The sequence below is a fragment of the Neoarius graeffei genome, chromosome 20 (assembly GCF_027579695.1).
Source record: "Neoarius graeffei isolate fNeoGra1 chromosome 20, fNeoGra1.pri, whole genome shotgun sequence".
NCBI lineage: Eukaryota > Metazoa > Chordata > Actinopteri > Siluriformes > Ariidae > Neoarius > Neoarius graeffei.
In genome coordinates, this window is record NC_083588.1 from 19,948,756 (window position 1) to 19,961,489 (window position 12,734).

At 40.2% G+C, this 12,734-nt stretch overlaps 1 protein-coding gene across 2 annotated transcripts in view; it reads left to right on the forward strand.

Moving 5' to 3' along the window:
- Positions 1 to 8,118, forward strand: part of rnf213a (ring finger protein 213a) — a 131,610-nt gene extending 123,492 nt beyond the window's left edge. For both annotated transcript variants that reach the window (XM_060901392.1, XM_060901393.1), the window contains exons 60-67: positions 14 to 97; positions 230 to 410; positions 3,344 to 3,545; positions 3,643 to 3,720; positions 6,216 to 6,413; positions 6,585 to 6,674; positions 6,847 to 7,025; positions 7,170 to 8,118. In XM_060901392.1, the coding sequence (XP_060757375.1) occupies positions 14 to 97; positions 230 to 410; positions 3,344 to 3,545; positions 3,643 to 3,720; positions 6,216 to 6,413; positions 6,585 to 6,674; positions 6,847 to 7,025; positions 7,170 to 7,323 (1,166 nt within the window). In that variant the 3' untranslated portion in view covers positions 7,324 to 8,118. The remainder of the gene's footprint in view (positions 1 to 13; positions 98 to 229; positions 411 to 3,343; positions 3,546 to 3,642; positions 3,721 to 6,215; positions 6,414 to 6,584; positions 6,675 to 6,846; positions 7,026 to 7,169) is intronic.
- The last annotated feature ends 4,616 nt before the right edge of the window (positions 8,119 to 12,734 follow it).

Consider the following 12,734-nt stretch of genomic DNA (forward strand, 5'->3'; position numbering starts at 1 on the left):
GTTTTTCTTCCAGCATCTCTAATGACATCATATGAAAAACGCATCAATATCTTCCTGTCCACATGGAACCAACTGAGAGGATCTCTGGCTACAAACGGTAAGCCTCATCTAATAAAATCCATTAAAATATCCAGTAAAATGCTTAATTGGTTTTTAAATCGCCACATTTTTCACTGCCTGTTTTTCATTGAAAGAAGTAATGAAATATGGACTGTGTTTTGACTGTTAGGAGAGATCAAGCTCCCAGCTGAGTACTGCCAAGAAGAACTAGACCTTAATGCTGACCTGCAAGTGCTGCTGCCACGAAGACAGGGTCTAGGTCTGTGCTCCACCGCTCTAGTCAGCTATCTAATTGCTCTGCATAATGACTTAATCTATGCAGTGGACAAGCACACTGGAGAAGAGACTAGGTAAAGACTTCACATTCACAGTCTTATTACAAGAATAACAAGAAGTTTATGTAGCGCCTTTCACCAACTGCACAGGGTCCAGTAGCAGATTTCTTTTGACTCTTGTATAAAAGATGATGGTTATATTTTCTTCCAAGTGCTTTTAGCACAAAGATACTGGTTTAGTAAGTCTAAGGCAAACATTTAACAGTTATTCCACGAAATCGAGTCGTACATGAGCTGTTGGCTGACAAGGCACGTAGCCCCGACTTGGCTAATAAGCCATGTATGACAAGATTGAGTGGAATAACTGTTTTATTATATCCACATTCACTGGATTTTGAGAAACGGAGCATTTTTATTTTTTGCAAATTCGATAAAGAAAAACTATACAAAACGTCAGACAAAATCATTTCCGCTTAGAATGTAAACAAACCGGCGAAATGAAAGTAGCAATTTGTGAAAAATACTATAATAATAACTCTTGAAAAATAAAAAAAGAGATGTTCTTAGCATGAAATATTTTGTTGCTTTTTTGTATTTTGGGGGGGTTTTGTTTTCAAGTAGAGTTTTTATGTCGTCCTTGGTTGGTTCAGCAACACACTCCGCCATTTTGTTTTTCTCTATTCACAGTATAGACCCCTTTCACATGACGTCACCGCGCCGCGAGATTTTGTTAGGCGCCACATTGGAAGACCAAGTACATGCACTCACAATATAAAACAAAGTACGAGCAAGAGTAAAGTGACACAATGGATGATAATTCTGGTTATGTGAGTACATTACCAGCTGCAGAAAGGGCACGGTATGTGGAGAAACTGGCTGTGATTGATGGGTTTGACCCATATGATAAGACTCGCGGCAAGGGAGAATGGAAACATAAGGAGGACCGGACACCAATTCTGCCATCTGTTTGCTACCCAGATATTGTAAACTATTTGTTGTTTACACCCAGTGCCTACACTCAGTGTTCGAACTATGCCGATATTTTCGGGGGGTCCCTTTTTTTCCCTTGGGGGAGGCGCTTGCGCTTGTCTCAGAGCGCGGATCTCCAAACACATGAGAAGCCTATCTTGCGCACATATCACGCAGACTCCACACACGCATCGCGTCTGAAGTCATAACTCATCAGGGGAAATCGTGTCCGCATTGGCATGTTCAAAAAACAACCTCGCGTCAACAATGATACCACACGCAAGAAAAAAAAAAACAGTCAGGCTACTCAACAACCAACCTGGCAGCAGCGAGCAAGCCCCAAACCATCCTAAATTATTATTATTATTATTATTATTAAATTGTAGAAGTCTGGGAGGCTTGCTCCTCATACAGTTATCAACTTGGGGCCAATTTAGCATGTTTTAAATCTGAATTTCTTGCGTTTGCTTACCTCAAAGTGTCCGCAGATCATGCACAGACTTGTCCATTATATCCACAGTTTTTTGCCAAGTCTCACACAGGTTTCTTTCAAGTCTACTGTTGGGCCAATAAATCATAAATAAAACAGCTCAGATTTGTTTGTTTAAGTCGTTTGCCACTCCACTTTATTCTCGTGGGTTCACATACCGCTGCCGTTATTTCCCCCTAATCACGAGTTTGTTGGTCTTCCAAAATGGCGCAGGGTCTGTTTACTTCCGGTTTCGGGTGACGTCAGTGAAAGGGGTCTATATGAGCTGATAGCCTAGGAGTAGAGTAGCCAATCAGAGCACGCGATTGCTCATATCCAGTGAATATGGATAGAATAATAATCATTATCCTCCCTCACTGCTGTTAAGCTGTAACAGAGATATAGCCAGGATTTGGCTAAGTTTGAAAGAAAATTGGGTTTATTGATCCTATAAGTGAAATTGTCTTATTAAATCAGCCAGTCCTAATTTGTCCTGTGGTAACTGTAGTTCGGTAGTCTTTTGTCAGTTTAATGGGCTTTCTGGAATTACAGTGCTCTCTGTAAGCCAGACTGAAGAACAGCTTCAGAAAAATTTCCTCTGTTAGTAATGATATAAAATCAGGAGTAGAGCAGAAGCCTGTCTCAGTCATCATGTACACAGTATAGTCAGAATTATTGGCATCCTTGGTAAAGATGGTACTGTATGTGTGGAAAAAGAACAGCGTTATTTTAGCGGTCTACCACAGTATGTTACATTTGAAATTAAATAATGCTCATAGTGCAGACTTTCAGCTTTAATTTTTTTTAAATTTACTTTTTACTGACACTCGGCATCAAACAAACATTCCCATAAAATGTATTTCAGATATGTACGTATGTGCAGTTGCAGTCAGAAGTTTGCATATAGGGAATTTAATGCCAATAATGAAGCCATGTGTCCTAAGCAGAGTTAGAAAGTTTGATTAAATTCATTTTGAAACTTTCATCAGTTTTTATTTAGTCATTCAGTTTAGTTTTTGTTAGTTTTACCAGTATTTTTATTTTGAGGAGTTGACTAGTTTTAGCTCAGTTCTTATTTAGTTTCAGTATTAGTTTTAGTTTTTCAGGAGGAAAAAAAAAAGGATATCCCAGCCTTCTTTTTACACTAAATGTGGCACCTTGAGTGCCAAAAAAAGCTCATCTGATCATAAAACCCTGTTCAGCTACATTTTTCTAAACACATCTTAATTTCAGGTCTGTAACTTATTTTTCTAGACTTTTTTTTTACCCTTGTGAAACAGGACATCACGGATGATTGCTTAAGAGATCCTAAAGACTCGGATGAACTTAAAGTAAAATCTAAATTGGAACATGCTACAGTTAAATATTTTTCATAAGAAATTTTAGGGAAGCCTGTTAATTCTGAAACATGATTTATTTGTTATTTTCTTAGTAAATAAATTTACTTCAATTAAAGGTTAGATTTGTGAATATCAGCTAATTTCCCCACAAAACATTTTTTTATGCATCTTTTAAGAAAGGTACCAAAAATTCTGACTTGATCTTTTTATAAATATATACATATATACAGTTACACAGTGAGTCCAGCAGACCTGACGGAGCTCCATGTGATCAGATATGAGGTAGAACGAGATCTGCTACCTCTCGTGCTTTCCAACTGCCAGTACAGCATGGAACGTGGCCACGAGACACTGTCTGAGTATGACCTGCCCAAGATCCAGCAGCAGCTCCTCGTGCGCTTCCTTCAGGGCAAGCCATTTATCACCCTCAATGTGGGTCTGCAGAACCTTCAAGAGACACACAAAACTACACTAATCTTATGAATCCAGTACTTGAAAATGACATAAATTATATGTTTATGACTTCTAGGGAATTCCAACCTTTGTAAACAGACATGACAGGAATTATGAAAACATCTTCCAGGATGTGAAAGGCAAAGTTCAGCAAGTAAGTTTTATGAAATATTCAGCTATGACATAATGTGTAGAATATGGATGAGTGGCTATTTGAACAGTTAGATCTTCATTGTCACCAAAACCTATAACAACTTATGTCTAATCTCACCAGCCACTTTAATAGGAATAACTTTTCACCTGCTTATTCATACAATTATCCAGTCAGTCAGTCATGTGTCAGGCAACAACTCTAGAGAACATTATATGAAAATTCCAGGATATCTTCAATTTCTGAAATACTCAAACAACCTTGTCTGACACCAACAACCATGCCATGGTCAAAGTCAATGAGATCACGTTTTCCCCTCATTCTGATATTTGACGTGAATGTTAAGCAAAGCTCTTGACCTGTATCTGTATAATTTTAAGCACTGTGCTGCTGCCATATACTGTAATTGGCTGAATTGCATGGCTGAGCAAGTGTACAAGTGTTCCTTCTTAAAGTGGCTGGTGAGTGTATGTGCTTAAAGGCCGAGAGAAATGCATTTTTTTTTTTGCACTAGAACAGAATAGCAGTTAAGTTCGGTGAGGTTTATCGAGTCCCTGGACAGAGGCAGCTATTCTCTAAACCGCATGGTAGCAGATATATTCGCAGACTGAAGCCGAGTAAATTTAGGCCTTTTAGAACCATCTGCCAAGCAACTGGAAGTAGCAGATGGGCGCCACGTGACGTCAAGAGTGTACATCGGCTACGAACAACATGAGCGACCAAAGCGAGCAGGAATTTAGTGAGCGAGAAAATTCAAGTTTTAGTAGTTTTTTGTCAGTTCAAGTTGATGGCAACGTATTGACAGAAGAAGAAAAAGTGGCTAGCGATACGGAAGAAGAGAGAGGCATCAAACCATACTGATTCAAACCAGAATTGTCTGGTGAGAGTGGGGACAGTGATAATGATGAACCTTAAGTTTTGATTTGATCCACGGCTTCAGCCGGCCTTTAAACGCTCATAACTCGGCCACCAGAGGTCCCAGCGAAGCCAAATTTTGCAGGCATCTCCCTCTACACGACCCCCTACAAACCAGCACGGGTGCCTCAGGATGTTATTCACCCCGGTGTAAGCTCTACTCCGCGCCTTGAGTTTCTATATGATTCACGGCTACGGCCAGATTTACCGTATGTGTGAATGTGAGTGTGAATGGTTGTCTGTGTCGACGCTGTGATGACCTGGTGACTTGTCCAGGGTGTACCCTGCCTTTCGCCCGTAGTCAGCTGGGATAGGCTCCAGCTTGCCTGCGGCCCTGTAGAACAGGATAAAGCGGCTAGAGATAATGAGATGAGAACTCTGCAAGGAAAGCTTGCAGCAAGGCGGAATTTCGTAGGCACGTACCTCTCCCCGTACCCTCGTGAACCGGCACGGCCCACTAGGACCGCGCTTCGGGATATTATTCGCCCCGGCGCGAGCTCTGCTCCTCGCCATGCACTTTAATGTGATCCACGGCTCTGGGTGGATTTTACAAATTCATAACTCGGCCAGGGAAGCTCACAGTGAGGCGAAATTTCGCAGGCACGTCCCTCTCCCCGTGCCTTCGTGAACCAGCATGGGCAAGGCCCGCTAGGACCATGCCTTGGGATGTTATTCACCCCGGCATGAGCTCACCTCCGTGCCTTAAGGGATTTGGATGACTGGAAGTTGAAGATGCATTCCTCAAGTTAGTAGTATTACAGTATGTTGGAAACCAAATGCTATGCAGTTCATTGGAGCAAAGTCTTGACTAATTAGTGATTATCTTTCAGGAAAAGGAACAGAGCCACTCCCTCCACGGCATTTGTGTTGCTGCACCCACATCGCTTTCCAGGCGCTTTCCCTTTTTTTCTCTCCCCCTTCTTCTCCTCCATAACAGTCATAGATTGTAGTTTAATGATTGTCTCTCTTTCTACGTCGTGTTCTGTCACAAGTTTCCGTCAAAATGAGCATAATCTAGCAGAGAGTCGGACAGAACCTACACTGTGTGGATGCAAGTGGAAAAACCGCCGGTAAAACCACTCACACTCGTGACGTCACGCCAGCTAATAATGGCGACGTGGGTACCGGGATTCCCTTGGTGTGAAATTTAAACTCGACAAATTCTGAATGTTCCCGACATTTATGACATGGGTTTCAATGATAAGTTTTCATTGTCAGGACTTGTACTATTATTATCCAAAGGGGAAAGGGGTACGCTTCTCTCAGCCTTTAATGATTACCATGATTTCTTAATACAATCTTGGTTATGCTTATTTCCTTTGTTATACGAGGGTAAGTCAAAAAGTTCTAAGACAAATGAAAAAAATCTTTATGAAAATAACAAAGCTATTTCTCTACATATCCTCCATTTAAGTCTAAACACTTCTGCAAGTGATGTTTCCATCTCAGAGTTCCTTCTTTGTATTCCTTTTTTGAATTCTTTTGAAATTATAACATCTGTCTTAGAACTTTTTGACTTACCCTCGTATATGTATATTATGATGATGAATTAAATTGCATTCCTGACTGTGTATCTGCTGCAGGAGTCTTTGTCCTCACTAAGTCAGTCCACGCTATCTGTGGAACTGCAGTCCTACAGTGACGCGTGTGAGGCATTGTCCACTGTGGAAGTAGCCTTGGGCTTCCTAGCCATGACTGGGGGAGAACCCAACATGCAACTGGGCGATTATCTGAAGGAAGAACTGCAAATGGCTGACCACATAGCCTTGCATGTACTTAAGGTCACCAAGACCTTTTTGTATATTTTAACTCGGTTCTGAATTTCTCTGTCATATATATTTAAGTGTATTGCATAAATTGCTGCTTTGTGTAAATACTTTGCCAGTATGTGAATATGAAAATTCATATTGTAAGATATGTAAGTAATTACCCATATTGTGCTCAATTTTCAGGCTCTGAGTAGGTGCTGTCTGAAACACTGTGTGGCTCTGTGGCAGTTCCTTACCTCTCTCAAATCTGAGACAATGCTACGCCTTAAGAGGGTACAAGAATCTCAGTACAATTGGTGTTGTGATTTCCATTTCCACTAAACAGGATCTGTATAGTACAGTCTATTGTAGTTTAGCCTAGTCTAATTGTAGAAAACATTTTCTAACTGTTCCAGTTGCTGGTGTCAGTCAGTTTTTCATTTAGATTGATTTGTGTACTTCTCAGGACCCATTTATTGGGATAAGTAAGGAGTATAAAGAAGCTCTGGGAGAAGAGGAAAAGAGACTGCTTACTGGTTTCTTTGCAAAGACCAGTGCAGACTCTTTCTTGCTGGAAATGCATGAGTTTCTACTGCTGGTCTTGAAGAACCCAAATGCCACAGACACCTACAAACCCAACTGGAGGTGAGCCTACAGCATTGTGCTGGGTTTGGAAGAAAATATTTTACTCATAATCTTTAGTTATAACTGATTTTGTGGTTTGTATACTGTGTACTGTATATTAGTCTGAATAAGTAATTTGTTTTACATGTGATTTCCGCTTACCAGTGTGAAAGACACTGTGGTGTCCTACATGGAAAGAAAAGACATGGATGTCCCTCCAGATGTGGAGGAGTTCTTCCCTGATGAGATACTTTTAGCACAGTATATTGAGGCCTGGAAGTTCTCCATCCTCCTCAAGCAAGAACGAATGCAAAGATAAACCCCATATCAAAGTTTCCCATCATCACCCTGCTTCCACTTCATACACCAGTCTATTATCTCAGAGTTGTGTTTCTTTACAATCATCATAAGCAGTATTTTCATACTGGGTGCCACTTGGGTGCATGCTGAAGTGCAATATAAAAAGTGACAATCTTTGATTATGCTTCTGCAATATTAGCATAACTGTGAAATGACGACGGAAATATAAAAAGGCTATAGTTTACACAAGAACAATGCAGCTTCCTGTTTTGGCAGAGAAACAACTGAAAGTGCATAAAATTTGTGGTGATTCCTTTTGTCAGCATGCACATTTTCTGGATCATTCCATTATTAATCCGCTGCTTGTCATTGACAGTTTGTTTACATGTACTTGTTTGGACTTTGTTCTGCAGAAACACTTCCCATATATGTACTGATCAGGGTAGTAGAAAAATAATCAAAATTTATACTCAGGGACATTTTGGAAATCAATTTAATCCAGGATTAAATTGGAATAAAAACTCACTTTTTGATCCCCTGGGACCAGACTTGGCTTTAATCATGGGTTTTAGAAACAGAGAAGGATTATAATGCTGCTTTGATTTTCTGCTCCGTTATTGATGTTAGAAATTGTTAGGAACCTCTTGCAAGTGAAATATTAACCAATTGCCTTACACTTAACTATAACCATGTGTTCTGTTGCACTTTGGCCCTGTGGCCTTATTCAGCTGTAAGCAAAGTTGTGTAGTGAAGTATTGTTAAAATCAAAATGAGTGTGTTTTCCTGAATAAAATTTCTCTTGTATGTTTAATAATATGCTGTCTCATTTTAAACTTTGTTGACTTGAAAAAAATAGTGTCTGCACACACATGCACACCACATTGGCCATTTTGTTAGATTCTTCAGTATACCTACCATACAGTTATGGTAAGTATACACCACTTAAAAAATGTTGGTATCCTATTTGTGCTCCTGAGTGTATGTAAATTTACATATAAAAAAAACTAACTAATGTAAACCTTAAATGATCGGCTTTAAATCACACAAATTGCAATGAGTTGCTATGAGTTTATATTCAGGTTATGCTGCTGGGTTTAATAATTGGTGTATTTTTTATTTTTTTTGCTTGTTTGTTTCATACGCATTCAATGAACCTATAGTAAAACCCAGTTGTTTCATATTAATGGCATTATCTAAAGGAATATTAAACAAATAAAGAAAGCAAGCAACACAAAGGCATACATTTAAGCTTAAAAATGACCAGCGATTCAATTAAGACTGCTGTTGTTCTATATAAAGGAGGATGGACTCAAGTGATGTATATTTTTTGCTTTTTATCACTTCATTTAAGCCAACACTAAATGGCAGCCTATGTAACTGCTCTGGTATGTCTCAAGGTGGAACATAGTGTATATTCCCAAGTGCACTGTGGGCCAAAGGTGTTCTACTGGATTCCGAGCCAGTGATTGGAAAAGCCACTAAAGCATTTCATGTTCATGAAATCAATTTGAGACAACTTTTGCTTGGTGCATTATCATGCAGAAAGTAGCCATTAGAAGATTTGGACATGAACGGATGCACAGGATCAGCAACAATATTTAAATAGCCTGCGGCATTCAAATGATGATTGATTGATTTGTATTAATAGGCCCAAAGTGTGCCAGGAACTCCTCCTCCACACCATGATACCCCCACCAGCCTGGATTCTTGACACAAGGCAGATTAGGTCCATGAATAGCAGCTGGCACCAAATTCTGACTCTACCATCTGTGTGCCTCAGCAGAAATCAAGATTCATCAGACCAGGTTATGTTTTCCAGTCTTCAACTGTCCAGTTTTGATGAACCTATGCTCACTGCAGCTTCAGCTTTCTGTTCTTGGCTGACCAGTAGAACCTGATGTGGGCTTCTGCTGTTGAGATCACGTATCCAGCCAGCCAGCCATATTTCTTATTCATCAGGGTCATGGGGGAAGCTGGAGTGAATCCCAGTTGACTTTGGGTGAGAAGTAGGGTACACCCTGGGCAGGTTGCCAATCTATTGTAGGGCTAACACAAAGGTGAGCAACCATTCACACTCACTTTCACACCCAAGGGTCATTTAGAGTAACCAGTTGACCAAATCCACATGTTTTTAGACTGTGGAGGAAACCCACACAACCATGGGGAGAACAAGCAAACTCTGCACAGAAAGGCCCCAGTCAGCTACTAACCGCTGCACCATCCTGCTGCCACCTATTTATATATACACGCATGACTGCACCCACCACTGAGGTCTTTGGTGCAACGTTATCTTTGCTACACCAAAGTATATTGTATGCCAAGATAACCGACTTTCTCATTTATCACTAGTGGAGTGTCGTTGCTTTACCATGGGTGGACTGAATGATCTTTTCATTACTACAAAATCTTTATTTAACATGGGGGTTCTTGGATTTGTCAACAAATGAGATGGGTACAGTGGTGCTTGAAAATTGTGAACCATTTAGAATTTTCTATATTTCTGCATAAATATGACCTAAAAATAGACCTGGGTGGCACAGTGGTGTAGTGGTTAGCACGGTTGCCTCACAGCAAGAAGGTTCCGGGTTTGAACCCAATGGCTGGCGAGGGCCTTTCTGTGTGGAGTTTGCATGTTCTCCCCGTGTCTGCGTGGGTTTCCTCCGGGTGCTCCGGTTTCCCCCACAATTAGCCCAAGAGCATTAGCTCAAAATTGAGTTCAACCCGGAACAAATTAGTAACAAGCTGAATTTTTCAGAATATGTTTAGAATACCCTTAGGAATAACATACTCAAAGTCCCCGGGAATCCACCTTGTGCTCTCTGAGAAATTCAAGATGGCGTCCAAAATGGCCACCGATTGGAGATTTTTCAATATCTCAGGGATAAAACATAATATAAATGCAATTAAAATGTTAAACTATATGTTCTCTCATACAAGCAATGCAAATTCACCATTGTCACACTGTTAAAATTAAAATTAACCAAGATTACAAGGTCATTAATGTGGAAATTACATGGAATTTGATGGTTGACATGATTGACAGATTAGCTTAGTAGGCTACCTACATACATGAACATAATGTAAGACAACAATTAGACATCAATTTCCTTAATATTTAGTGCATCTTTAAGCTTTGATAAAATATTAAAGGGAAATTAAATTTGAGAACTCTATCTTCTAAAACTACAATGGCAAGCTGTTTCAGTACACTTCTTCAACATTCCGGCGACTTTCATGACAAAAAGGTCTGCCTCAATAAAAGCTCTTGCTTATAAACAATGAGTAGACTTAAACACTTCTCAGTGCCTCAGTTGTAATGCTTGGACCTTTGTTGTACCATCAGTGAAGTAGGGAATTTATTCAAGCTTGTTTAAGGGTGGAAAAAAATTAATCTTTGAGTTTCTAGTGCCAGTCTTTACTACTAGCAATGCCAGTGTGTTTGGACAAAAAATGACTAAACTCAGCATGACCTTTTAAAAATGACTGAACTCAGCATGACCTTTTAACATGCCATTTTTCATTTTACACCACCAATTTACTTTAATTAATATTAATGAAAATAAGTGCTCCGGGCGGCACGGTGGTGTAGTGGTTAGCACTGTCGCCTCACAGCAAGAAGGTCCTGGGTTTGAGCCCCAGGGCCGGCGAGGGCCTTTCTGTGTGGAGTTTGCATGTTCTCCCCGTGTCCGCGTGGGTTTCCTCCGGGTGCTCTGGTTTCCCCCACAGTCCAAAGACATGCAGGTTAGATTAACTGGTGACTCTAAATTGACCGTAGGTGTGAATGTGAGTGTGAATGGTTGTCTGTGTCTATGTGTCAGCCCTGTGATGACCTGGCGACTTGTCCAGGGTGTACCCCGCCTTTCGCCCGTAGTCAGCTGGGATAGGCTCCAGCTTGCCTGCGACCCTGTAGAACAGGACAAAGCGGCTAGAGATAATGAGATGAGATGAAGTGCTCCAACCCCTAGTAATTGTGTTTGTTGTTTTGTGAACAGAATAGGATGATACGGAGTGAACGAGTAACCAATGGATCCACACTCTATAATCAGTAGTGGACATTAAATAGCACATGTATAGATTTACAATTATAAGTCTGTAATTATTAGTCCTAAACATTAAGAACTGAAGCCATTTCAAAAACATATGAGATATCATGATACCATAACGATTATTTTGTCATAACAGTCATTATTTCTTCTTGGATGTGAATTTATGGGCCAGGGCGTTTCAAGATTGATACTTGATTCAAGGATCAGACTGGATGAAACCTACACACATTCATAGTACTGTGCACATTCATAAATGTGAACTGGTGAAGTGCCAAAAATATGACAATCTAACCAGACATGGCAAGTGAACACATTATATACTGTTATAATAATGTGTATATTGTTATTATATAATGTTAATACACAATGTAATTAATACACACATGTTGGAATTTACTCTCCTACCCTACAAAACATATATTCTGACCTTTTAATTGCATTAATATTTTGTTTTGGGCCTGAGATATGGGCAGATCTCCATTTGGCGGCCATTTTGGACGCCATCTTGAATTTCTCAGAGAGCACAATGGGGATTTCCGGGGACTTTTAGTATGTTATTCCTAAAGGTATTCTGGACATATTCTGAAATTTTCAGCTTGTTACTAATTTGTTCCGGGTATAACCCTATTACTCCTGGGCTAAATCCAAAGACATGCAGTTAGGTTGACGTGGGGCGGCCTTGGGCTGAGGTGCCCTTGAGCAAGGTACCGAACCCCATGCTCCCCGGGCAGCTCTAGGCTGCCCACTGCTCTGGGTGCGTGTGTTCACTGCTTCAGATGGGTTAAATGCAGAGGATGAATTTCACTGTGCTTGAAGTGTGCATGTGATGAATAAAGGTTTATTCTAAAACAACATCAGATTTTCACAAAGTCCTAAAAGTAGATAAAGAGAACCCAGTTAAACAAATGAGACAAAAATATTATACTTGGTCTTTTATTTATTGAGGAAAATGATCCAATATTACATATATGTGAGTGGCAAAAGTATGTGAACCTCTAGGATTAGCAGTTAATTTGAAGGTGAAATTAGAGTCAGGTGTTTTCAATCAATGGGATGACAATCAGGTGTGAGTGGGCACCCTGGTTTATTTAAAGAACAGGGATCTATCAAAGTCTGATCTTCACAACATGTTTGTGGAAGTGTATCATGGCACAAACAAAGGAGATTCCTGAGGACCTCAGAAAAAGCGTTGCTGATGCTCATGAGGATGGAAAAGGTTACAAAACCATCTCTAAAGGGTTTGGACTCCACCAATCCACAGTCAGGCAGATTGTGTACAAATGGAGGGAATTCAAGATCATTGTTACCCTCCCCAGGAGTGGTCGACCAACAAAGATTACTCCAAGAGCAAGGCATGTAATAGTCGGCGAGGTCACAAAGGACC